At 47.6% G+C, this 27,328-nt stretch overlaps 1 protein-coding gene across 3 annotated transcripts; it reads left to right on the forward strand.

The window, feature by feature from the left end:
* On the forward strand, positions 1–26,206 carry mettl16 (methyltransferase 16, N6-methyladenosin). 3 transcript variants are annotated; one of them, XM_012825243.2, is made up of 10 exons: positions 1–814; positions 1,179–1,313; positions 10,924–11,120; positions 12,197–12,337; positions 12,666–12,781; positions 13,095–13,237; positions 17,099–17,168; positions 19,232–19,321; positions 24,878–25,093; positions 25,412–26,206. In XM_012825243.2, the coding sequence occupies exons 2-10, from the start codon at positions 1,186–1,188 to the stop codon at positions 26,018–26,020; spliced, it is 1,710 nt and encodes a 569-aa protein (XP_012680697.2). In that variant the 5' UTR covers positions 1–814; positions 1,179–1,185; the 3' UTR covers positions 26,021–26,206. The 3 variants fall into 3 exon arrangements, with proteins under 3 accessions (XP_012680697.2, XP_031429061.1, XP_031429062.1); XM_031573201.2 differs by having other exon boundaries at positions 812–943; XM_031573202.2 differs by lacking the exon at positions 1–814 and adding an exon at positions 997–1,095.
* The last annotated feature ends 1,122 nt before the right edge of the window (positions 26,207–27,328 follow it).

Here is a 27,328-nt window from a genome sequence, read left to right on the forward strand (position 1 = left end):
ATAACCAGAACATGGCCTCAGTGTAGTCTGTGGTAATGGGTGGAAAAATCTATATTTTAGATTATTTATGAAAAGGCCACCACTTAAGCAGCATGACTGACCGTAGCAACACTATTTGGTGAAGTCTGCACAAGTGAAATTCCCAAATATGGCATGCAATGTAAAAGTCGAACCCTTGTATACATGTAGTGTAACAGAGTAATGATGGGGTTGAATTATATGTATGTATGTGTAATATAATTGATCAATATTGATCATATAAGTAATCAATGAACCTAATTTTGTTAATTTATGTGATCGTGCATTGTTGTCACATCACATTGCGTTGATGAGAAGCATACTGCTGAAGAGAAGCCGTCTTTTATTTTAGACTGTTAGGTGTTTACCAGTGAACAGCGATAAGTAAGGAGCTACTTCTATTGTGCATTCAAATAAATTTGGATTTGACGAAGAAATTATATGAGGCATGTCAAATTTGCTTGTGAATGAAAAGAGTTTATCTCACAAGGCAAAGCACATTTAAAATACATTAATATACATGCAGAATTGATAAAAGAGCTACTGAGATATAAGTACCAGCTTCTGTGGGTATACTGCTAAGAAACAAATAATTGACTGACTGATTGAAATGACAATACAGCATTTTTTGTGTTGTTGTCCCTCGAAATACACGCTGACGTCATCATTAGTGTCGGTGGCGCAGGATTGTGACCCGTTCATCCCGGAACATAGCATAGTTACAACGTTTTAGGAACGTGTGTGTCCGACTACTTAAAAAACAGATTTGCAGACATTAAACGTCAGTTATAATATGGTTAGTTATGTCAAATCTTTAACAGAATGAATGCCTACACCTCGTAAATCGCGCGTTCCGTACTTTACGTTCCAAACCACATTGAAATGTAGCTAACTGGCTAGCATAGTTTTCAGTAGGCGTTAAAAGGTAACACCATGGCATAATGGCAATGCCTCATGTTATATGTTGAGACACTTGCCAACACCATTTGCCACTATGTAATGCTCACATTAACGTTAATGTCAGATTGAGTCCTGTAGCTTTTCAAACCTCAATAAAACGCCAGTTAATGACTTTGTGTAAGGAGGTTAAAGAACAACGTTGTATTCGATAATCGTATAATATCCTGTCAGGGGTGTTTATAATTTTCGTTTTCTTTCAGTTTCAGGATGGCTCTCAATAAATCTATGCACCCAAGAAATCGTTACAAAGACAAACCTCCAGATTTTGCCTACCTGGCCTCTAAATATCCAGAGTTTCAACAGCATGTGCAGACCAACTTGATTGGCCGTGTCACGTGAGTACTATATCATACTAATCTTTCTGAGAGAATAGCTTGTATACTTTTTTTGCACTACTTGTATGGCCTGACATACATTCACCAGGGTTAAGAGAATCAATCTGAGTTATCCATGTATTGCTTTTGGGAACACGTTGGTAACTTAATTATGTTGATTAATGTACATATGGCATAACGTCTTACATTTTCCATGATGCTTTAATTGGCTTGGTCTGTGTGTGATATGGCTTTGTTTTTGCTCAAGGCAAAGCATGGGCAGATCTGGTGACTGAGGTTGGTGGACATGAGCCTTGTCTGTGGTACCCCATCTTGGTTCATCTGATATATGTCCTTTGCCCACATGTTATAAGGTTTTAATTTACTTTATGTAAAGGTCAGTCAATGGATAATGGCCAATGCATTATTTTCATTTTCTTCAGTGAATCACAGCAATGCAAACATAACAAAATACAGTGGATCACCTGGCTTAGGCCGTTGTTGACATAGTGCTGCTGTTGTTCTTCAAGGTTGCATTAGGAAGATGGTGAATGAAAAAAGACTTTGGCCATGGCATCATTTGGGTGGATCTGTGTCTTTCCACAAGGGTTGTTTAGATTTGATGCAGTGGGTAAAAGGAATAGCGTGTGCGAATCCAATTGTAAACCAAACTTAAGGGGCACTAGGATTCAAACAGACTAAAGCCTGAAGGTGTGGAAATGCCCCTAGGTTATCTTTGTCTGATTTTGGAAGTAACGAGTTAAAGATTTTGGGGATCAATAGTCCAGCAGGGACTTTTGTGCCTGTCCTATTTAGGCGGCGCCTATCAGCTGATGGGGACGCACATCCTGCTGAGTCTATTGATAGGTTATTTGTGTGTGTGTGTGTGTGTGTGTGTGTGTTCACAGTGGGGGATGCTATATTCACCCACCCCTTAGGGCAGGGGTAAGCTGAGGCCTTCTGGGACTTTAGGAAATTCTTTTTAACAGGCATCTAAACTCTATGTGCAGCTCCGTGCCTGTGAGTTATGTCTGTTGCCTGGTATACTCCAGACGAGTCTAACTGTTGCGTTCAAAAGGTTCTGTGTTGTAACTGTTCTTACCTTCTCATGGGGCTGCTTCTAACCTGCACTGCTCGAGGTGTCGGCCTCTCCTAGGATGTGAAGTCTTAGGAGGTAGTAGAGCTAGTGTATGCTAATGATGTAGCATGCTGCAAGGGTTTGGATGCTGACCAAACATGCTAGTGTGGGACTGGGAAGTATACAGACAAAGGGAGCTGCCTCCCCTAAGAACAGAGGGCTTTCCTGCCAGTGGTCAGGTGATGCTGGAGGGCTGGTCTGAACTCCGTCTGGAGACATGCTCTCTGCCACGCACTCTGGAGGATCTGTTCACAGTCTGCAGCTTGTAAAACAGCCCTGGGCTCACATTCATATACACTGAGTTGAATAAACACACACACACACACACACACACACACACACGCGCATGCACACAAACACACATGTGTACACACGTACAGAAATATTCCAGTCAGCATTCACATGCCAAACCTTCAGTCATAGCAGAGCTGTTTGTTTGACTGGCGTGTTTATCTTAGGTTGTGGAAAAATAACACATTGACATTATTTATGCATGCAACAGAGCTAACACCTCAGATCCTCTCACTTCCCCATGCTTTTCCTGGGCGCTGTGATTGCTCTGGCCGTGTCTGCGTGCACGCGTGAGATCCCTGGAAGCAGTACAGCAGAGAGACACAGAGTGGCAGGTGGAGGAGAGGCAGACGGGGCGGGGAAAAAAACACACCGCCAGTGCCAGACTGCTTCATGTCCAATAGCTGTGCATGAGCTCAGTCAGTAATTGGGACGCACAGGGATGTGAAATATGTAGAAAGATGAGGGAGGGAGTGAGTGAGAGAGAGAGAGAGAGAGAGGGAGGAAGAAGGAAGAAGAGAGTGAGTGAGTGAGTGAGTGAGAGAGAGAGCGAGCGAGTGTGAGTTGTGTGTCAGACTGTCTCTTCTCCCAGAGTCCCTTCAGATCATTCTTGCCAGAGAGACGCTGGGCTGTCAGAGGGATATCGTTCTTGATGGAACAGGGTTTCATGCACTCCAACTGAAAGGAGACAAACAGAGAGAGAGGGGGAAAAGACTCATGTGAATCCTGTGCCGCGTCTGTCATTTTGTTATATATTGAAACAAACGCTTCATTCCACCATTTAAATGCATGGGAGTGTGGAGCGCCAAATATCCCCTCCGACTCGCCCTGAATTTTCATAGGAGATATTCGTGTACCGACACTAGAGAACGCCAGATGTTAAAAGTGGGCATCGTTGGCAGACAAAACACTTTTCTATCCCCAAATGTGTCCTCAACATGTATATGCACACACAGCTAAAATCTCCTAAATTGGTGTCAGAAAGGGGCTGGTTTCTTTGTGCCCAGCGTGCAGAGACATGAGAGTACCTGTGGGTGAGCGAGTCTTGCCAGGGCTGGCTGCTGGAGGGTCTGGAGCCTGTTGTCTTGTCTCAGGTGAGCCATCGCAGGTCCGGCCACGTGGGCCGTTTGAAGACGGCGCATGAAAAGGCCCCCACGTTGACCGCTCGCTGCCTTTGATGTCTAATAACGATGGGTTTCTGGAAGCCCAAACTGTGCCCTGTAGCACCCCCATCAATCTGGCTTTAATGAGGAGGGTAGAGCTAGGACTGAACTCATCATCTGCTGTGTGTGTGTGTGTGTGTTATTGTCTTTTAATGCCTGTGTGGTTTGTAGTAGCCAAATTCGGTTTTCTAATGAAGGGTTGTCAGTAGAATGAGATAATGATGGACGTCCTCAGCACATCAGCACTGAATAAGATGCTTCTCTGGAGATGGTCTCTCTCTCTCTCTCTCGTACGCCCTCACTCACTTAAACAAACACACACACACACACACACACTTTGTTTCCCTCACCCTCTCCGGCTCTTTACCTTTCTGTGAGTCTACCTCTCCCCCCCCCCCCCCTCTCTCTCTCGCTACCTTTGTCTCCTCTTCTGCCTTTATGTCTGTCTTTCTCATCCTGAGCTCACACAGCGAAGCCTCTGCCCCCGGCTGGCTCAAACAGTGCCGACTCCTTTCATGTTTAATGCATAGCTCTCCTTTCACACAGATCACCTCAGTAATCCACAAGTCTGCCAGGCTGGAGACAGCTCAGTCCTTGCCCCCATTTATGAAATATGTGCTGAACTGTACAAAGTCTTCTCAAACTCAGCAAATGTATGAAATCAGGGTGCTGTATGGACTCCCAGCATGCACTTGTGGTTAGTGTGGTTTATTTCCGGTCAGGTTTTCTGTGGATTGTGTGCGGAGCGAGGAGCCTTTTTCACAAACCTATTGAGGTTTGCAGATTTATATTTAGCATTGGTCTCAGGTGTGTGTAAAATGTGTGTGTGTCTGTGTGTGCATCCGTATGTGTGTGTGTGTGTGTTTGTGTGTGTGTGTACGTGTGTGTGTACATGAGGCGTTGCAGTTTTTGCTTTTAAGGGCATGTGAATTCATTCATATGCTTTGTGCACACATGCCTGGACCCCCCCACACTCACACACACCCACCCACACACACCCATACACACTCTCACACACACATCCATACACACTCTCACACACACCCATACACACTCTCACACACACACCCCATGCCATCCCATCTTGCTGTATTTGAGAGGTGACAGTGGCTTTGCTGTGTTTGATGGGGAAATTCCATTGTGTAAATGCAGATGAATGCGAACGTGCCACCTCCTGGAGCAGGTGCGAGAGTGTTTACCTGTGTCAGCATGTTGGCGTGGGTTTGAGGCTGCCAGCGAGATGCGGGGGCTGAGCTGAGCTGCTGTCTTTAAAAAATAAATAAAAACGAGACGAGACGAGCCTGGGCATCTGCAGCCGCAGCGCCAGGTGTCCATTATGGCACACAATTAACAGGAGGCACCGCCACAGACAGCGAACGCCCACGCTGCATCCACCCCCCACCCCCACCCCAACAGCTGGCCCCTCCATCAGCTCCGCCAGCTTCTTTTCTACCAGGGTGGCAACAAAGACGACAAAGACCAACCGCTCCAACAAGTTAGCGCAGGGATTAGTGGAAATGTTTGCCAAAGTCCGAATAAAATCAACATATTTCCACTGCCAAACTTTCCTTTCTTCTGCCCCCCCCCCCCCCCCCCCCCCCCCCATCACCAGTCTGTGGTCTTAACTGGTGGAGATAAGCTCTCTTAAGTTTATTGTAAGTAGCAGCCATTTGGAGGATGTGGGTAATCTGGAGGGGGTGGTGAGAGGGAGGGAGAGGGAGAGTACCAGTCTGCCCCCACCCCCCCCCACCCTATCCATCTTCCAGAGCCGGAGTGGAGGAGTGAGATATGGCGAAGAGGGGAAGATTTGGGCCACAGATGTCAGCAGAGAAGAGATGGGATTAGGAAGAAGCAGGAAAGTGGAGAGAGAGACAGCATTCATCACCAGTGTCTGTCTGACGGCGACCCGACCCAACTCCACCCATCCCATCCCATCCCATCCGGCAGCTCTGAGCACTAGGGCGCATTAAAAATTCTGTGTTCAGAGTGACATTTAACGGTTCCCCTCTCACATTCGCCGAGCGCCCGGCTCTCCACTCCCGACTCCTTTCAGCAGATTTCTCCCTCTAATAAGTCGAGCATTAATCTCCACAGCCGCTGCATTATTGATGCGAAGCGAAGCGCGCCGCGCCGCGCGTGGATGAGAGCTTTCTCCTGGAATGAGAGGAATAATCAGGGAGTTACGGGCTGGACTCGGCTCAGTTCTTTAGAGAGAGATACGGTGCGTTTCCTAGAGACGGATTTCCCATACTGTACCCACCTCAGTGTGTTCCCATTCAGAACAGAACAGAACAGAACAGCAGTCCCTGATGGCACTGAAGGAAACCTCTGGAAATCAGAAGGGTAATCTTCTGTAGAGTGCTCTGGTTTTTTTTTCATAATTTTTTTTTTTACTTTATCTAATTTTCTCTCTCTCCCTCCCCCTGCCCACATTTATATTGGGGTATATTAATACCCTAATTACCTTAATTTCTTCTAGTTTGAGATATGAAGCCTGGTGGCCTGAGATTTCACCATGGCATTCTACTGTATAGAAAATGAAAAGAAATAGACCTATATAGAAAATGAAAAGAAATAGCTTTCCTTAAAATCTTCCTTCAGCCTTTCCCCACCTCTCTCTCATCTCCGCCAGTGTGTGTTGTTGCAGTGCTGTCACTGAGGAATAGGGGCTGAGTGGAGCAGAACTGACGACCCAAACCATCGCTTCACATTCCCCTGCTTGAAGAAGCATCAGCCTGGCTTTCATCTCGGCCCGCCAGAGCCAAGGGCTGGGAAAAAGCTTTGTTCTCTGCAACCAGAGCGCTCGATCCATTACCTCACTCTCCAGTGTGCAGTGTGAATGTCTGAAAGACACTCCGACTGTGTTTGTGTTGACATCTCCTGAGGGCAAGACCAGAGTGTTTGATTTGTGTGTGTGTTTTTCCCCTGTAAGTGATGGACAAAGGGAAGAGAGAGAAGAGGTAGTGCTCACGTTAAGGAATCCCAGTGTGTGTGTGTGTGTGTGTGTGTGTGTGTTGGGTGTTTCTAAAGAAGAAACATTTCCATTGTGAAGGTCATTGCGCTAATGATGGTGTATAGTGAACAGTGGGGTTGGCAGACTATACCTTCTCCGTTACACCAGTGGTTCTCAACGTTTTCATTAGCTAGGTCCTAACGAGTCTAAATCAGTCACACAGGCTGAATTTACTGTAGGTATTTGCCAAATGGGACTTAACATTTCAACATCCGATGATGGCAGATGATGATCTTTATTCCAACATAGAGGCTAATTGTTTTCTCTGACTTTGATTTGATTTTACCTAAACTGGTTGTTTGCTGAGTGGGTAGACTTTGTGGTAGAGATGCCATAATATCTGATGAGTGTAGCATCAGTTTGTGGGAGACAAACCAGCAGTAACTGAATTCACAGAAAGAGCACTTCCTGTCATATTTTATGACTGGTGTGAGTGTGTGTTATGACTGCTAGTCCAACAAGTTCTGCATTTCAGTGATCCCAGAACAGCATGAAACAGGGTTGAAGATTTTGGGGAAAAAAGAAGTACGGCCTGAAAAAGATTTTATACCACATTGTTTTAAATGGAAAAGAAGAACTGAGAGGGAACAAATAAAAAAGAGGAAGAAAGGAAATGATAAAGAAATGTCAAATAGGGTGACAAAAGAAGGGGCTACGTGGTGTGATGGAGAGATGGAGATAAAGAAAGACAAAAAAATGAAAAGAACAGAGAAAATGGAACTGGAGAGCATGAGGGAAAGAAAGAGGAATGAAAGATGAGAGATGATTGACGGGCAGTGCAATAATAAATGACATCTGAAGACGTGATGTATTACAGACAAAAACTCACTAGATATTGCGATACATTTTAAAATCACTTGATGAGTCGCTTGTAGCATAATACTCCAGACACTATTAAAAATGTGTCACAGGGATTAACTATTATTATTTCTGTTGTGAAGAATTGCACCGTGCTGCATATCATAATTTATCTGCTCAACAAAAGCCTGCAAGCACAAAAATGTGCATGGCCTGTCCCTGACATTTAGAAAGGTTGGAGAATATCTCGTGTGATGGTTATCCATTTTTTGCACACACAATTGGACTACCTTTCCATGTTGCTGCAGGGCTGTTTTGTGTTTTTATCCCCCGCTCACGGTGTGTGTGTGTGTGTGTGTGTGTGCGCGGCTCCCTGAAAGTCCTTCTCCCTCCCTCTCTCCCCCTTGCCTGCCTCTGTGAGTGGTTGTGTTGGGCTGTGCCTGTGCCTGTGCCCTTGCCTCTCGTGCCCGCCGTCCCAGCAGTCAGACATGAGCAGTGAAGAGAGGCAGCAGCAGCAGCAGCAGCAGCAGCAGCAGCAGCGTAAGCAGTAGTGTGTTTATGAGGGAGAGAAACTGCTGAAGTGGCTTCTCCTCTGTGGGCCTGGTGTGTCCTTGCTGGGGTGGGGATGTGGGGTGGTTCCCCCAGTACCAGCTCTCTCCTCCTCTCCTCCTCTCCTCTCCTCTCCTCTCCTCTCCTCCCACTCTCCCCCCCTCCCTACCCTTGTCTTTCCTGCCACTCTCACTGCTACCCGGAGCTGCTGTGACCTACTCTTTCTCGAGGGCACTGTATGTGAGATAAAACGGTACTCACCTTTCTCCAGTCACACCAGGGTCAGCCGTATCTGTGACAGGCTGCTATCATCCATTACATCACATAGAGCTTTGCTTACAAATGTGAACACACACTCTCTCTCTCTCTCTCTCTCTATCCACACAAACATACTGTAAGCACATGTATTATTCTGCAATGCACTCTAAGAATGCAGATAGGCGTACCCTTATTTTGAGTTGGTTTGGTTTCGGGGGGGGGGGGGGGGGGGGGGGGGGGGGGGGTAGGGTTGCCGTGGAGACGGTGTGGTATAGCCGCATCGTTCCATCTCTCCCCATGCGCATCAGCAGTGCTCAGCCTCATCAGTAGCTAAAAATAGCCGGCGGTCCAGCAGCCCCAGCATATTGATCATGACCCGACTGAGCCATGCAGCCCACTGGCCCCAACAATGGCCACTCTAATCTGGGTCAGACGAGCTGGCTCTGCCTCTCTCTCTCTCTCTCACTTTCCCTCTCTCTCTCTCTCTCTCTCTCTCTCTCTCCCTCTCTCTCTATCTCTATCTCTATCTCTCTCTCTCTCTCTCTCTATCTCTCTCTCTCCCTCCCTCTCTCTCTCTCTCTCTCTCTCTCTATCTATCTATCTATCTATCTCTCTCTCTCTCTCTATCCCTCTCTCTATCTATCTATCTCTCTCTCTCTCTATCCCTCTCTCTATCCCCCTCTCTCTCTCTATCCCTCTCTCTATCCCTCTCTTTCTCTCCCTCTCTCTCTCTCTCTATCCCTCTCTCTATCCCTCTCTCTCTCTCTCTATCCCTCTCTCTATCCCTCTCTCTCTCTATCCCTCTCTCTATCCCTCTCTCTCTCTCTATCCCTCTCTCTCTCTCTATCCCTCTCTCTCTCTATTCCTCTCTCTCTCTCTCTATCTCTCTCTCTCTCTATCTCTATCTCTCTCTCTCTCTCTTTCTCTCTCTCTCCCTCCCTCTCTTTTCTCTCTCTCCCTCTGTCTTCAGTTTAGGGGGTGATGACTGTGTGTGTTGTCTGTTTGGGTTCTCCCCCACCTCCCCCTGCAAAAGTGGGTTGAGTGAAAGGGGGGCAGTTTGGTTCATCCTCTGCTGTGGCTGACCTGCTTGGTCTACCGTGAGACAAAGGAAGCCTGAAATCACCTGGAGGTCGTGTTCACACAACGCATTACGCACAGCTAATGTGCTCATGAATTTAGGGAGGTGGATGGCCTTGATAAGTTTCCTCAAAAGCATCAGACCGTCCACTGGTCTTGATGTTGTAGATATGTCGAGGTGTAGGGGGTGGATGTTTTTCAGAGAATCTTTAGTTAATTCTCTGTTGCCTATTAGAAGACCGTCATCAGGTTGGTATTACACTAATCTGCATGTAGCAAAACATGTAGTGATCTTCCCATCAGCAAACACACACCAGGGGATTATAGGTAGGCTGGGACATGTTTGGGTTTGTCTGCTGTTGATGTGTTTTTATCACCACGGGAGAAGGATAGTGCCATGAACACACTCAACCACACACACACACACACACACACACACACACACACACACACACGCAGCAGGCCCACATGTGTGGAGACAGGAGAAGGATAGTGCCGGGAACACACTCAACCACACACACAACCACACACACACACATATACACACACACACACACACACACACACACACACAGTCACAACCGGCCTCATTTCCAGACACACATTCACGCAGACCTAGACAGATCGGAAGGTGCTAGACACACACACACACATGCACACACATGCACACACATACACACACACACACACACACACACTGGCGTTGTGTTACATTCATGGAGGTGTGAATGCGTGGAGACATTTTAATTACACCTATCTCCCTGCACTTTGCCACTCGAAACACAAAAGCATGACTCCCTAGCGCAGTGATTCATTAAAGATGTAGGAATGGGAGGTGATGGTGTAGGGGTGTAGGGGTGTAGGTGGGGGGGGTGGAGGTTGATAATAAAGTCTTCGGCAGCCATTACCAGAGGGGTGCAAATTGATGGGCCCCCTCATTGGGCTTCTCCATCACCGCAGACGTGTCACTGATAGGCAGTGATGAATTGAAAAGCTTCATCGTGCCGCTGGTATGATGTGGGGGGCTAACATGATTATGGATGAGTGTATTCATCCTTTCTTTCTTTCACACCTTTTTTTCCCTTTGCCATTCATTCTGGCATCCCTTGCCATTCATTTTCTCTCTCCCCGTCTCTCTCTCTCTTTCACTCTCACTGTATTTTTCCTCTTGCTCGTCGTCTCTTTGTTTGTCTTGTTTTACTTCTGTCTGTCTTTGTGTTCTCCCCTGTCTCCCTCTTCTTCCCCTTTCATTCACTCTTTGTCTCCCTGTTCTTCCCTCTCTGCTGCTGTCTCCCTCCGTCTGTCTGTCCTTCTTTCCTCCTGTCCCCCGTGTCTGTCCTGCAGGTTGAACTTTAAGGACCCGGAGGCGGTGCGGGCTCTCACCTGCACCCTGCTGAAGGAGGACTTTGGCCTGACCATCCAGATCCCCCTGGAGCGCCTCATCCCCACCGTGCCGCTGCGCCTCAACTACATCCACTGGGTGGAGGACCTCATCAGCGACCAGGGCGCCCGCGACGGCCCGCGCAGAGGCATCGACATCGGTATGGCCCCACTTTCCCCACCCCCTACCCCTCCATTCCCCATCCTTATCATATCTCATCCTCCCCCTCTCTTATCTCACCTCCAGCCTTCATATCTCCATCTCTCATCCCCCCCCCCAGGCCTCACACCTCTCCTCCGCCCTTTTCCATCTCCACCCCACTGGGTTTAATATGAGGCTCGTAGCCATGCGCTGAAGGGAAGTGTTAGTTGGATGGACTCCCCCTCCATCTCCCCCAGCCCCTCTGGCTGTTAAGGATGGTGTTAGCCAAGGCTGCTGCTGCATGCTGGGCATGGACAGGCCTCAGTTCATTTAAAGCACCGTAGTCCTCCTCCTCCTCTCCACCCCCATGGCCCCTCTTAGACCTTCCTAGGGGATGGGGAGAGGACGTAACCAGGAGCCAACAAGATCCAGATGCCTGAAGGTGTTTGTGCATAGTAACTTGAAGCTCCTCTTTAAGGATGAGTTTGTAGTTATTGTGTTAGCATATGTTTCTGAGCATGTGTGTGTGTGAGAGCCACACCCTTGGGAGCTGGTTGGCCTCTGATTGGGAGACACAGGGTTGCCTGCTGTCATGTGAATGATGAATGGCCATACAGCCACTGTCACTCGGCTGTGACCCGAGGGTTGCCATGTTGGCTCCAGGGTAGCCCACTTAAACCCGCGGGGCTTTCTCATTACGGACCCAGTCACAGAAACACCGCTGATCAAATAATGGCTGCCGTAATCGGGACAGCCTGGGTCAGCCTTATTCCATTACACACAGATCACTGTCACCCGACATTTGTTCTCCCCTGACACACACACACACACACACACACACACACACACACACACACACTGCTCCAACTTGGAAGCTCAGTGAAATCCTTTGTATCACAAAAAAAAAATGGCGTACAAATGTGAATTGAGTTCCAACAGTCATTTTAGCAATTAGTGTCAAATACAGAGTACTTGCATGACATCTCACGCCAGATGAATCATAATCGGAAACCATTAGTCGTTTGTAAAAATCTATCTGGTTCAGAGTTTAACAGCAGCTATGGCCTCACCGTTCCCCCTGGTGTGTGTCTGCAGGTACGGGGGCCTCCTGTATCTACCCCCTGCTGGGGGCCACCATGAACGGCTGGTACTTCCTGGCCACGGAGGTGGATGACATCTGCTTCAACTACGCCACCAAGAACGTGGAGCAGAACAGCCTCTCGGACCTGATCAAAGGTGTGCGCCCTACTCTGTGTGTGTTTGGATGTGTATTACATCATGAATCAGGTTGCACCATCCAACTGCTAACTCATCTGGTAGGGCAAGGTGCTATGATAGGTTTGATTCTCAGGGACTGATCATGCTGAGAACGCGTACGATACTTATACAATAAGTCAATGTACTTACTTACTTATGAGACGAGAGCATTTGTGGTGTTGGTGGTAGAGTGGTTAGCATCTCTGCCCTCTAAACTGTTGACCTAAGTCCCTTAGGATAGCAGCGTGTGCTAAATGAATACATGTGAATGGAAATTAATCCAGCGGTCTCCTGGTTTGTGTGGCAGTGGTGAAGGTCCCTCAGAAGACTCTGCTGATGGACGCGCTGAAAGAGGAGTCCTCCATCATCTATGACTTCTGCATGTGCAACCCACCCTTTTTTGCTAACCAGTTAGAAGCAAAGGTACATAGATCCGTTTGGGTTCTCTTCTCTTCTTCTCTTGCCTCACATGTTGGTTCATATGAAATGTGTGTACTTGTGGGGGTTAGCAAAAGCGTATTGTGACAGATATGTCATGATGCGTGAAACATTAGGATGAATATTTTATGAGTGGATTTCTGCACTGCTGGTGCCTTTCTCTTTTTTTATATCCTCATATCGCTATTACTTCTCCTCTCCTTCTCCGTTTTGGGTGTTATGTGGTACTTAATCTTTCCTTGTCGTCCTCTCTCTCTCTCTCTACCTCATTCGCTCCTCTCCCCACCCCCCCTTCCAGGGGGTGAACTCTAGGAACGCGCGGCGCGCCCCTCCCAGCTCCGTGAACACTGGGGGCGAGACGGAGATCATGGCAGAGGGGGGCGAGCTGGAGTTCGTCAAGAGGATCATCCACGACAGCCTGCAGCTCAAGAGAAGGCTCAGGTACGAGTTGATCGACCTGAACTCTCCCCCCCACCCCACCCCAGCGCAGCGCACCCCACCCTCCAGCAGCTAAAGCCTTCACACCTGCCTCACTAGACACACTCACCACTGCTGCACTGACACCTCGTGGCTCACACTCGCTCAAGCCACCATTCGTGTGAATCTTGCACGCCCACGTGTCTGATGCAGCTGTCTCGTGAGTCTGAAATTAAGGTCAGCAGTCGTCACGACCCGCAGAGCAGAGGAACCCTTGCTCTTGTGTGTGTGTGTGTGTGTGTGTGTGTGTGTGTGTGTGTTACCAGAGCAGGCGCAGTCTGTGGCCTGCTCCTTTTGTAAAATCACATTTTCTCGCCGCTTTTATTTTTTCTCTTCTCACAACAGGTTTTTCATCTTAAATCAGTGTGGTTTTTGTGAGCCCCTGACCGCAGTGAGAGTTTCTGAGGTATTTTTGCCTTTCCTGCTGGGTGTGTGTGTGTGTGTGTGTGTGTTTGTGTGCGTGTGTGTGTGTGTGGGGGGGGGGCTTACTGGCCTTCTGCAGGCTTAATTAAAGGGGTGCGTGAGGAGCAGGGGCAGATGGGGGCTGGGATGGATGTGTCACCCCGAGTTTGTTTAATTAATTGGCACACAAAATAAACAGTTACCCTTGACTGTTGCAGACCACGACAGGAGTGGCTTTGTGTGTGTGTGTGTGTGTGTGTGTGTGTGTGTGTGTGTGTGTCTGTCTGTCTGCGTGTGTGTGTGTGTATCCAAGGGGCTTCTGAGTGTGTGATTGAGGGGTGTCAGTGTGTGTGTGCAGTGAGGTGATTGATGGGTTTGTGCGCGTGTGTCAGAGTTGAGGGATATGAGTATGTATGTATGTATGTATGTATTGTGTGTGTTTGGGGAGGTTGAGGGGTGTGTGTGTGTGTGTGTAGGAGGATTGGGAGGCTGTCAGCAGAGCAGTGGAGTGAGACCGAGATGAAGAGGGGGGGTCTGGTGCCATTAGGGCTGATTAGAGGCGCCACACCTGGGCACCCCATGGGGACACAGTTCGTAGGTGGGATGTGTGGTGGGCGTGTGTGGAACACGCCATTATACGCCGGTCTGAACAAAAAACGTAACGTGAGGTGTGTAGAATGCTTTGGTTGAGGATTTGTGTGTGTGTGTGTGTACATTTAAGTGTATTTAAGTGAAAGCATGTAGAAATGTTTGGCTAGAGCTGTGTGTGTGTGTGTATGTGTGTATGTGTGTATTTAAGTGTATTTAAGTGAGAGCATGAATAAATGTTTGGCTAGCGCTGTGTGTGTGTGTGTGTGTGTGTGTGTGTGTGTGTGTGTATATTTGAGTGTATTTAAGTGAGAGCATGAATAAATGTTTGGCTAGCGCTGTGTGTGTGTGTGTGTAAGTGTGTGTGTGTGTGTGTGTGTGTGTTTCTCTGTGTTTGCAGTCATGCCCATGCTGTCTGTTGGTGCAGATAAATGAGTAGCTTTCACAGGGGAGCCTCTTTCCATCGTTTTCCCCATCACTCTCTCTCTCTCTGTCTCTCTCTCTCTCTCTGTCTCTCTCTCTCTCTCTCTGCAGTGAGTTTTGGGCTCGGCGGGGGGGGGAGTAGGATGTGTGTGGGGGGGTGGGTGGGGGCGAGCCGCTCCGCCAGGTGCCTGCGGATGCAGCCAAGAGCCCCTCTGATTGGCCCGCTGAGATTCCGCTCCCCTCTCCGATAGCAGCACAGAGCTGCAATTAGCGGCAGACTTGGGCAGGGTGCTTCCCCTTCACCAGTCCAAATGCACACAGACATAACGAGCCCTTTCAACACCACACCCTGACACTGCCAGCAGGGCTGCCATATTGATAGCGTTACTCAAATTCATTTTAAGGAAGGTCAGATTCAGAAGGGGAGATTGCATATATTACATATATGTGGCCCAAAATGTCCGGTAGATATTAAGAATTCCCTTATCGGGGGGAAGCTGTCATGCAAGGAGACTGTTTAGCTTCAATCTGCATGACATAGTGGATAACATCTGTGGATATTAGGACTCTTTAATATTTGATGTCGTAAAATGAAATGAGACTCTTCCTCCCACACCCACACCCTCCTCTTGCTCTGTGCTTGGTGTGTGCACCCCTCCCTCTCCTGCTCCCCTCTCCTCCCTGCCGCGTCTGCTCCCTGGAGACCCGCACGCCGTGCCCTCTGTCAAGCGGCGGTGGCTGGCAAAGGGAGCTGACAGCACTGCTGGGGACTGGGAGGGGAGGGGCTGCCTCACTGCTGTTTCATGTCTGCTTAAAAAGATTGGGGTGGATTGGTGAAGAAGTTGCTCTAAACTGGTGGTAAAAAAAAAAAAAGCCTTACCGCAAAATATGCATTAGCCCATATATTTACAGAGAGATGATTAAATACAGACGGGTTAAAATGGGCTGGGGCTGTGTGGGGCACACACACTCTTCAGTTTCATCAGAGGGCGCTCAACCATTTGTGTGTGTGTGTGTGTGTGTGTGTGTGTGTGTGTGTGTGTGTGTGTGTGTGTGTGTGTGTGTGTGTGTGTGTGTGTGTGTGTGTGTGTGTGTGTTATACTTTTCAATCTTAATAATTCAAACTATGCCTAAAACACGTTTTCACTCCTTCCATTAGGTGTAATAACCCTAGATTATTGGCAGCGACTGCTATGTAGCTGTAGACTAGAGTATATCAAATGTAGCAACTTGCGAACATCAGATGTTTCACAGGGTTTCCCTTCGTACTGTCAATGGGTTTCCCAAAAGCCACCGTGCAGATCAACCTCTCTTGTCAGTTAGACGGCGCAGACGCCAGAGAGACTGATTGGATGGCAAGGTCGGGAGAGACATAAGTTCGAAACTGACATGGAGACTTCATTATGATTCCTAACTGGATGGAAATGTGTCTGATATTCTGCTTAAACAACTACTACATGTTGATTTTACTAAATGCTGTTTAATGTCAAGAGTAAACAGTTTGCCTCCAAACTAACATCATGAATTCATGTCTGTGTGTATTTTAATATTGTAGAATGTAAATGAATTACACATCAAAATAATGTAATTATTTGAAAGACCAATCAATTCATATTAAGGAATTTGTATTAACATTCTCTTTAGTGGTCACATAACATCAACATTCCTGTATTTGACACTGATATACTACTTTTTAACGTCTATACAAGTGTTCAAATAAATCCTTAAAGAAAGATTTTTTTTTTATTCAAATGTAGGCCTTTTGTGTACAAATATTTTGCCTGTCACCACAGAGCCACATTACAAATCCCAACTTAACCCCTGGATATAGATATAAAACATGTGGATATAGATATTTTGGCAGATAGATAGATTCACACGAAAAACCTTATATATGAATCTCTTGCACTTCGTTTGTGTTAGTATAGCATTTGTGTCTTTCTATAAGGCTGACTAAAGTGTGTATGTCTCCTGATCAGAATCACTGACATGAAAGTCATACAAACACTGATTCTACTCCGTCGCATTTCCAGTAAACATTCTCCCCCCTGCCGTGCCTGGAAAGCTGTCTTTCCCACTGCGACGCTGCCCATCGCTGGGGATTGTGGGATCGATCGTGGAAAGCTCATCATTTTTAATCGGCGAGGATAAAAATTGATTTTGTCTCCCGCGTGACTTCAAAGCTCTTTCTTAGATGCCTCCTTATGTGCTCTCCTCAGCCTTCTTCCTACCCTGCCTCAGCACAGGTCTTCATTAAATACCCTGCTTTGCCCACACCCAAAGGGGTCAGGGGTGTTTAGAGCGGCCACGGGCGGAGTGGTCTGGGGGTCGTGCCCTTGGGTCGGTGCCCCCGCGGCCTGTTTGAGGTTCAGGCTGGCGCCCTGACGGAGCTCTGCTGCGTTCTGTTTGCAGGTGGTACAGTTGCATGCTGGGAAAGAAGTGCAGCCTCGCCCCGCTGAAGGAGGAGCTGCGGAAACAAGGGGTGAGTAGCAGCGAGAGCACATCAAAAAGCCTCATAGACAAACAGGACACACCCACACACATTACAGCTTACCACTCCACACAGCCATACATGATCAAATGCTGCATACCAGGGGTGGGAATTGCCACAGAGGCGACGATACGATACTATCACGATACTTGGGCTACAATACGATATAGCGAATTTATTGTACAATAAAGTATTCTAAGGATTCTAGGATTCTAAGTATTATGATTCGATTCTGCGATACATCGCGTATTATTTCTCGCATGTATTCGTTATAATACACGTTTCGTATACTGAGAGTCTCTGCAGCCATCTTGGCAAGGTAAATTTGTTTTCTTTTTTTTTCAATTCTCAGCCATCTTGTGGGCTTTTTTTCTGAGTAGGCATATGTACCACCATAAAATTAACCATAATATTGAATAAATAAATATAGATACCTGGCACCGCTGTACAAATGCTGCATATACATAGACATGCAAACCTACCCACACTTATTTATTCACACTCGATGTGCACATACTGAAATCCTCTCTTACATTGAAAAGTTCAGTGTTGTCTCTGTCAGTATGTAAACATATCAGAATTGGGGGAGGAGGGCTCAGGCCTGGTGGCTTGAGGAGGCTCAGCATCCTGTCAGTGGCCTCCTATGTGGCCCCATGTGGGACTGGAAATAGAGTCTGGGGGGTAGGAGCAGACCGCAGGTTAATGGCACTAAATTTGTGTCTAATTGCATTACCAAATGTGCCCGAGCCGAGCGGGTTGATTGCATTAACGGAGTCTCTTCAAAGGCGGGACGAATGGAGGGGTTCATCAGAGCTCATTAGCTTGTTGGACTGGACACAGCCCTCAGCCACACAGGAGTAACACACACACACACCCCCACTCTACTCCCCACACCCCACCCCACCCCACACACACGCTCTCTGCCCCGGGTGTAGCCAAAGCGCCAGTGATAGCTGTGAATGAGCGATACCGGCGCAGCTCACAAGTTATTAGTCCCTTGTCAATCAGCCTTTTCCTCACAGGCCAGACGTGTCACAGTAGACCCCCCCACACACACACACACAAACACATACACACACTCCTCATCAGAAGGTGTCAGAATCCTGTCACGTTTCATCAGGGAAAGTGCATCATTGGCCAACTTCCTGTGAGAGTTAAAAAAAAAAAAAAAAAAACAAGAAAAGAAAAGTGAGGGTGGCTCCCTCTGGTTCCTTTGTGTGTCTATGTAATGAGAGTGTAATTAATATGCTAATGCAGTACTCTTGGTCCTTCTCTCTTTCTGTCCTATCTCTCGCTCCCTCCCTCTCTCCATTCTTCTGTATGCTTTTATCTTCAACATGAGAGCACTCATCAGTCAAAGTCCTGCACATTCTTCGAGTACTTCAGCATGCCAGAAGCCTGCCCTCTCTTCCCCTCATTTTAATCTGTTTAATGTTTCACTTAAAACAAAAATATGCTTAGTAAATGTGGCTGTATCAAATTTCAATTTGGCACAAAGCTCTTTTGGATTCGTATACAGTAGAAGCTTAGCAAATTAATTAATCTGGCTGCTGTATGTATACATGTCAAGGCTTTCACACGTCTGAGTGTCATATGGAAGCAGTTGGGCTGTAAAGACATCTCTCAGACCCACACCATTTGCTAGACATATGTTCACGAGTGGGCGGGGTTTTCATGCTAGAAGCATATCACCGATATTTAAGCATGACATGTTTCTTTGTGAAACGTTCCAGACACACCGATCTTCATTTCCAGTATGTAAAAATAACAGTTTAACAATAACAGTCTGCATAGTTGGAGTAACATGAGACCATATCCCACTGATGCAGGCCTGTTAATAGCACTGTGAGAAAGAAACACTTTCCAGAACCCAAACTATGACAAATTGTTACACAGTAAACTGAAAAGAGCAGTGTGTCCTTTGTTGTTGTGTCTGGGCTGTGGAGCATGTCTGGCTGGTTTCTTCTGCATATGTAGGTCAGTGGGCTGCTCTGCTCTTTACACTGTGTGTGTGTGTGTGTGTGTGTGTGTGTGTGTGTGTGTGTTTCCTGCAGGTGTCTAAAGTGACCCACACTGAGTTCTGCCAGGGACGCACCATGCGCTGGGCTCTGGCCTGGAGCTTCTACGACAACGTGACTGTTCCGGTAAGCTCCATGATAAATACTACTGTATACATTTCTTCCAGGACCGCAGTATTAGACAGACCTAAACCACACTGCCAACATCCTGGAGCCGTCTGTGTGACATAGAGGTGGCAGACATAGAAACACCCAACAGCCCCCCTCTGTTTGATACAGTAACATCAACTAAACAAATGGACCACTGGATTGCACTTTATTGATTAAACAACATAATGAGAAATTGACCTTTTGGACCTCAATATGACAAGGCTCTGAAACACAACCTCTGATTGCTTACACCAACGGGAACAACGGCTTCTTGTAGGAAGCCACCCGGGCCTTGAACCCTCTTTGCATGCCCTACAGGTCACAGTGGGGGTCAGAGCAGTAGCAGAGCAAGCATGCATATCTGATGCAGCAGAACTCTGCCTCCGGTCTTGGAGGCTGTTCCCAGTTCAGTCAGGGAAACCACACCTGCTGAATATGCAGAGGCCCCCCTGCCCCCTTCCCCTGTGTTAATAATGCATACCCCCAGGCCCTTTCCATTGGGCACACTTAGCCCTCTTCCAGGGTGCTCGGGTGTTTGAGTTTCCTAATTCACTGTAACCTGGCAACAGTTGCTGGGGTAGTTCGAGAGCATAGTGCAGAGCCAAAAGCTTTCAGGGTAGAAGAAGAAGAAGTGGAAGAGGAAGAAGAAAGGGCAGGAGGAAAGAAAGGGTGATTGGTAGCCTGGCGCTCCGGGGTGTGTCTGTGTGGAAGAGGAAGAGGAAGAGGGGTGGTGTGTGAAGGATTGTCGAGGGTCCTCAGCAGAGCCCTCCCAGCCCCAGATGTCTCTTCCCCCCCCTCACACGCCCTCAAAGGCACTTGAGCAGAAAGATTGGCCTACATTTCTGCCTCTCCTGGCCCCCACCCCGCCACCCTCTCTTCTCCGCTCCGCTCCACGCCCCCTCTCTGGCTGACCACCGCAGCTCCTCTGTGGCTCGCCAGCAGCTCAGGGTCGGCCTGAAAGCCCTGCACCAATCTGGGAAGGGCTGCACACCTGTGTCCACGCCACAGCAACACACCCCCATCTCATCCGCCCTCCCTCCCTCTCTCTCTCTCTCTCTCCATTCATCTCATTCTCTCACTTTCACCTGCTTCTCCACTGTGTACATCTATCTCTCTGTCTTCCTCCCTTCCTCCACCTCCCTCCTCCCTTTCTTGCTCTCTCAATTATTCCTACCCCCCACACATACACAACATGTAGAACCTGTTTCCTGCTCAGCTGCCCAGTCTGAGGGTGTGTGAATGCCAGCCTACGGCCCGTTAGCGAACTGCATGGAAGCCAGATCAATTCGGCTGACAGCTCGATCTTTTACCCCGGACATGAAAACATACAGCAGAGGCAGGCTGTGAGAGGTCTGCTCTGAATCTGATCTCCTTTATTACAGGGAAAGAACAAGTGAGAGGCAAAAAGAAAGAAAGAAACGAAAGGAAAGAAGGAAAATTAAATGAAAGAAAGGAAATTAACAAAAGAAGGGGACACTGGAGGGAGGGATGCTCCATAGGAGAATAAAGAGGCTTTCTGTGAAGGTACCACTAAGGGGGAGACATGGCAAGAGACAGAGAGACGGAGAGACAACCGAACTAGACAAAGACAAGAAGGAAGAGAGAATGAGAGGCTCCTGTAAGTGTCAGATGGTGAGCTGAAGGCAAGGGGGTCGAAGGTCACCGCGCATAGAGCGCAGGCCTGGGCAGGGCTTGACTATGAATTGGGAAGAGGGGATGCGGTGTACATCTGAAGAAGCTTCCCTGTCACGAACCCCAAGGTTAAATAGCTATCTCTGCCTCCGCCAATCATGCTGGATAATTGAATAATGACCTTATTTTATCTGTCCATACCATACTACTCAATTACCTTTGTTCCCCCCATCTCTAGTGTGTAGCCCGTGTGGAGGCTGGCTCGGAAGTGGGGCAAGAGCAGAGCTGATAATATAGTATGGATTGTAATGCGTATTGTGACGCTGGTGCGCGGCTGTCATCGGAGCCGAGCCCGGCCTTTGTCTGGGGCTCTTGTCACCGCGTGCCAAGCATGAGGTAGGGAGAAGTGTGTCAGATAAATTATGGACCATCCTGGACCAGCAGAGAGAGAGAGAGAGAGAGAGAGAGAGAGAGAGAGAGGGAGATAGAAGGGAAGGAAGAAGGGAGAAGGGAAGGAGAAAATGAGAGAGGGAAGAGACAGTGAATTACTGTAGAGGAGAGGAGGGGCTAAAAGCAGTACCCTGATGAAAAGACAGAGATTTGTGTGTGTGTGTGTGTGTGTGTGTGTGTGTGAGTGAATTAGTGTGTGCGTTCATGCGGCGTTTGTCTGCGTGGCAGTGTGTGCGTGTGTGTGCTATTCCCCACTCTCTCTGCGCAGTGTGCATGAGTACACAACTCTGTGTTTAGGATGTGCTGTGCTCAGACAGGCTGGCCTGATGGATTTTATTGATTTTTTTCCCCTGTGTTTCTCCCCCCTCACTGTGAGCAGAAGGCTTTTTGATGGGGGGGGGGGGACACAAATAAATGTAATGGAAAGAGGCGTCTCTGAGCCCCTTATTAGACAGACAGATTAAATATGGAAATCATTGGCCCATATGAAGAGCAGAAGTCATTTCACCTCACCCTCGTAGAGCATCATTGTTGGTGCAGGGAGGCCATTATGGCACATGTCAGCAAAACACTCCCCTCAGTCTGTTCCTCTGCTGATATCACTACAACAACAGCACACATAAAGTCCCTCTGCATTAACGCGTGGACATGAAGGACACGTTGGCACGCTGCACCGAATAAACACCAATGTCATTGCAGGGGCAAGGGGCTTAAAAAGTCATGAAACGGGGCCCCCTTGTGCTGTGTTTTAGAATTACACCATCAGGACATTCCTCACTGTGTGGGTAGATGATAGGTGTATCCCATACCATTATTTGCATGCTTCCTCTGTCCTCGTTCGTCGGTCTTCCAGCTCGTGTACTTTGAAGTGTGTCGAGGAACGAGGAGGAAGCACTGAGGACTTGAGATGAGATCTTATCAGATATGCCAACTTTAACAAAACTCTCATGATTGTGTCTACAGGTCTGTGTTTAAAAAACAATACATTCATACCATGTCATAAGAACAGCAAAATATCACACCTCATTAACAGGATTTGTTAATGGGGTATTCTCCATGCTTAAGCAGATTTCAACAGCTGTAGTATGATACGTCTTCTATCTAACTCAGTATTATCTGCAATTTCTGCAGTTTCCTTCACGTTTTTATCAGAGGGGCTCGGACATAACAAAAGGAAGGAAGGAAGGAAGGAATGGAAGATTGACAAATAAAGGAAATGGTAACCAACCATTGTCAAATTGTTAGCAACCTTAATGGAAGTCTGCAGGATGTCTGAGACCGGAATGGGCTGTTTTGAGCTGGTTAGTAGTGTGTGTGTGTGTGTGTGTGTGTGTGTGTGTGTGTGTTGTGTGTGTCTGGCAGAAGACAGAGCGCTCTCCTCAGAGCTCTGCTGATTGATGGGGGATTAGCTGAGCAGTCTGTGCTTTAATGTGATTAGCGTGACGTGCAGCGCCTGAGCGGTGGGGCTCATTTAGTTAGAGCAGAGGATGCTAGGTCACAGGGCAGAGACACAGACAGACAGACAGACAGACAGACAGACAGACAGACAGACAGACAGACAGACAGACAGACAGACAGACAGACAGACAGACAGACAGACAGAGAGACAGACAGAGAGACAGACACACAGAGACAGACACCGACACGGACACGATTCTTTTTGTAGACCAGGCACACACAAATGCTCTGGCCCACTTATTTCAGTAGTAGTACAAGCGAGTCTTGGAGCCTCTGGGGTGTGTGTGACTGTGTGTGTTAGTCTCTAGTGAGTCATGCAGTGGACAGATTGTCTCTCACCTCCACCCAGAGAGCAGCCGCTCGCTCACGTGACTCCTCAGCCAGTGGGATGCCTTTAAGACAATCCCTCTCTCTCTCTGAAAATCTCTCTTCTGCTTTTCACTCTCTCTTGCACTCATCTCTCTCTCTCTCTCTGCATAATGCTGCCGGTGACTCAGCCAATAATGTGACTTGGAACGGGAAGAGAATGCATGACTGTCCTAATTTCTCTCTCTCTCTCTCTTTTCCTTTTACTCTCTCTCTCCCTCTTGTCTCCTGCTCTCACTCTTCTTCGCTCCATTTCAGTGACACCTACTCCATACAGTCTCGGCCTCTGTCTCCACATTGTCTCCACCATCTTAAATGGTTTTGATGGAGATAGCCTCAGCTCCCAAATGGCTGTGCTGCCTCATCATGCTTGTTATTCCTGTGTGGATGTGCACATGCACCTGTCCATTCTCTGAACACCTCTTTTTCTGTGGCATGTTTAGGAATACTCCAGAGGTCAAACCAGAGGATACACTGCTTGTCTAGGGCTAGGGGTGCTGCCCATAGTTTATGACTTTATCTGTGTGTGTGTGTGTGTGTGTGTGTGTGTGTGTGTGTGTGTGTGTGTGTGTGTGTGTGTGTGTGTGTGTGTGTGAGAGAGTGTGCCTCTGTGTCAGAGTGACTTGTGAGTGGGCCCTGGATATGTTTGGAATGTGTGCAATGCGGTGTGACTGAGCAAATGCCAAAGCTGCAGCAACAGCACTCTTACCCCTTCAAGGGTAACTGAATGTTATCCTCGTCCACTGTCCTAGTGGCTTGGCCTTGTTTGGAATGGATTCATTCTAAATATTCTCATAAATCTCAATATTCTCTTCAATCCTCAAAGCATGTGGCGTGTTAGAGATGTGTGGATCGGAAACAATAGCGCGTGATGAAAATGAGGGGTGTTTTTGCCTTCCCAGAAGACAAGGTCAAGGGGTGATGCAACTGGGGACTATTCACTTGTGTGCTACTGCCCCCTTGTGGCGACCAAGTTGCAGTAATTTCTTTTCAACCTGCCACCTCTGGAGGTGCAGTGGACTGTACGTAACAGTACATGAGTTGCGTCTGGTATGTCTTCTTGTCAGTTCCGTCACCGATTTGGCTCTCCTGGTATGCAGGTATGCTTGAAAGAGAGGGCAAAGGGTGTGGTGGTTACTGCATGGGTCACTGCCCAAACTCCTGACATTGATTCATTCTCTAGTGCTTTAATCTCTGTTCCTGTCTTTAAATCTATAGTTCTACTGAGGGGACTGTATGAGAAAAATCAGTGGTACATTTAGTTAGTTCTTATATTGATGGGATTGATTTTGTGGGTGCGGATTTACTTTACGTATACACATTTAAATGAGAGTGTACAGAATGCTAAAACTAAACCTAGTTTAAGCTTGATGAGGTATAGGTCAGAGTTTGCCATTGATTTCACACAATCCATTCATTGTGGTTATTGAAACCTCTCTACATCAATCGACAATAGAATGTCAAATAAACAATGAGTAGATCTTCGCACAGCAGTCTGTCTGCCATTTCATGTCACCACAGTGGTGTTTGTGTTCTGCCCCTAAACCCTGTAATCTGAAGGTCTATTGATGTCCTCCTCTCCTCTTCCTCCTCCTCCTCCTCTTCCTCCCTCTGCCTGTGGCCCAGTCTCCCCCGAGTAAGAAGCGCAAGATGGAGAAGGCCCGCAAGCCACTGGCCTTCACCATACTGCAGCCCACAGTCCGAGAGCTGCAGATCAAAGCCTCCTCTTTGTCTCCCTCCTCCTCCTCCTCCTCCTCCTCCTCCTCTTCCGCAGCTTGCTCAAAGAGCAGCAATGTGCACACAGTCACTGTCTGGATGGAGAAGACACTCACAGACCTGCGGGTACGCTACATACGCCCACATACTCACTCAAGACCTCACACTCTACTGGTTATGCTAATATATTGGAGTTGAGCTCAGTATTAATCCAATGAAATCACTTTAGGATGTAGAATGATATTACACCTGTGTGTTTTATGTTAATAGAGTAAAGATGTTAAATGAAGGGAAAATTGTTATGAATAAATTGATCAAGTGTTGATTTGTAATTTACATTTATCCACTTTTAAATTTGTGGTCTTATTTCCAGTGCCTTTGAGTGTCAGCTAAGTTTTGAGAGATGGAACTTTTCCCGTGATGTTTCTTTCTCTGCTCTCTCAGATTCTTCATAAGCGCGTCCCCAGCGGCGAGGCAGAGCTCAGTCTCTTCCTGACTGCCGTGGAGAACACCTGGGTCCACATACGGCAGAGACGGCGCGAACAGAACCGAAAGCTCTCCCCTGGTGCCTCCAGCCACCCGGCCGCAGCTCAGGGCTCTGACATGAAACCTGCACCGCCCCACAAGACGGAGAACCAGGAAGGTCCCAAGGCCTCGGGGGAAGAGCCCCAATCAGCCCCGGGGGGTGGACAGGGGAGCAACGGGCAGGACGCTGGAGCTCAGGCAGGAGAGCCGGGTGAGCACGGGGGACTGGATGTCAGCATGGAGTCTCCCAGCACGCAGGAAGAGGTTCCTGTCACGCCGGAAGTCAGCCGCTCCACACAGGAAGCCGATGGCGTCTCCAGTCCAAAGGAAGCGGCGGTTGGCCTCCAGCCCCAGAGCCCCGGCCCGACGCAGAGCTTCCTGTTCAAGACCCTGCTGAACGTGAAGGCCCAGGAGGCAGACGTGCTGGTGGAGATGCACTGGGTGGAGGGCCAGAACAAGGATCTGATGAACCAGCTCTGCACCTGCTTGAAGAACACCCTCCTGCGTACTGCCTCCAGCCCTCTGTGATGGGGGACACCCCAAGCACCGGCTCCCTCCCTCCCTCCACCTTTCTGTAGACACTTGCCTTCCAACACACCAGTCATGTATTACCATCTACTTTAGGACCCTAGGATTTTTGTTAATGACTGATCTCACGAATACGTTTTGTTTGAAATTCACCTGGTTTTCAAATAAATGTATGTTTTTATTAAATTGTTGTGTCATGCTTACTTAGAATCCAATAGCACTGTTGTTTTTGAAGTATTGCGTGTGGTATTATAGATTTAAATGAACATTGACTTGAACGAACAGTGAATGTAGTATGATTTAAAAATTATATCAGAGATATGGGCATTTTTCAAGGCAGCCTTAATCCCATTTTCAAAAGGCCATTTACTCCAGGATTAGATATGTTTGTAAACACACTGTGTAGGAGACCATTTGGAAAGGTGTCTTAGCAAGTCACTTTTAATGTGATATTAGTTAAATATAGTCTTAAGTGATGACGTTAAGCAGTAAATAATTTGTTGTCGTTTAAGACACCACTGTGAAAGTAAGTATATTTACTTCTCTATACTTTTTTTACACCTGTAACCTGCGGTGTTCTTGCCTTGGCTGAAACCTCTCATGGAATATTTTTTAATTTCGCTCTTGTACCACTAGAGGGAATCTAGCTTTCAACTACAGGATGGAACAGTGGGTTACTCCGACAGCTCCTTCACAATACCCATTTAAAATTTGCCAGTAAACACAGGAGGGTCATGGAGTTTTTTCAGTATTTCCTGTTCCTGGAATGCACTCCTGAATTAGTGGCAGGAGGTTGGTGGAGGTGCTCGTGTCCTGTGAGAGCCTGGAGTGAACAACAGGAAAAGCAGCCCTTCCAGTCAGGGCTCCCATACTTCTGCTTACTCATTTCTTGTGTGTGCGCATGCGCTCTCTCTCTCTCTCTTTCTCTCTTCCCCTTTCCTTCTCCCTCCCGCGCTGACAGTCATGTGCAGTTGTGCCGTGTGCCTTGAACCAACTCCACTTCCTCCCTCCTCTTAGCCGTCACGGGGCTTGTGGCTGAGACTGGGAGTTTTTCACCACTTCCTGGACCTGTGAGAAGCATGTGACACTGGATTCTACAATTTCCAAAATATGATCACTGCTGCACCTCGCTCTCTCTGGCGTTGTTTGCTTACGTGTCTATGTGACCTTTTCTTGTTTGTTTGAGAATTTGAGGTTTCTTAGGCAGTTTCAGGCGTCTAACTCTTGAATGGAATTCCCTTCTTGAATGAGCCACCAAGACACATTACATCAGGCTGTAGGACTTTTCCATTTTCAGATATTAAAACT

The sequence above is a fragment of the Clupea harengus genome, chromosome 9 (assembly GCF_900700415.2).
Source record: "Clupea harengus chromosome 9, Ch_v2.0.2, whole genome shotgun sequence".
NCBI lineage: Eukaryota > Metazoa > Chordata > Actinopteri > Clupeiformes > Clupeidae > Clupea > Clupea harengus.

Coding starts and splice junctions, on each gene's coding strand:
- mettl16 (XM_012825243.2), top strand. CDS start 1,186: ATGGCTCTCAATAAATCTATGCACCCAAGAAATCGTTACAAAGACAAA. Junction 12,338..12,665: donor CCTCTCGGACCTGATCAAAG/GTGTGCGCCCTA, acceptor TTTGTGTGGCAG/TGGTGAAGGTCCCTCAGAAG. Junction 13,238..17,098: donor CAGCTCAAGAGAAGGCTCAG/GTACGAGTTGAT, acceptor TTCTGTTTGCAG/GTGGTACAGTTGCATGCTGG.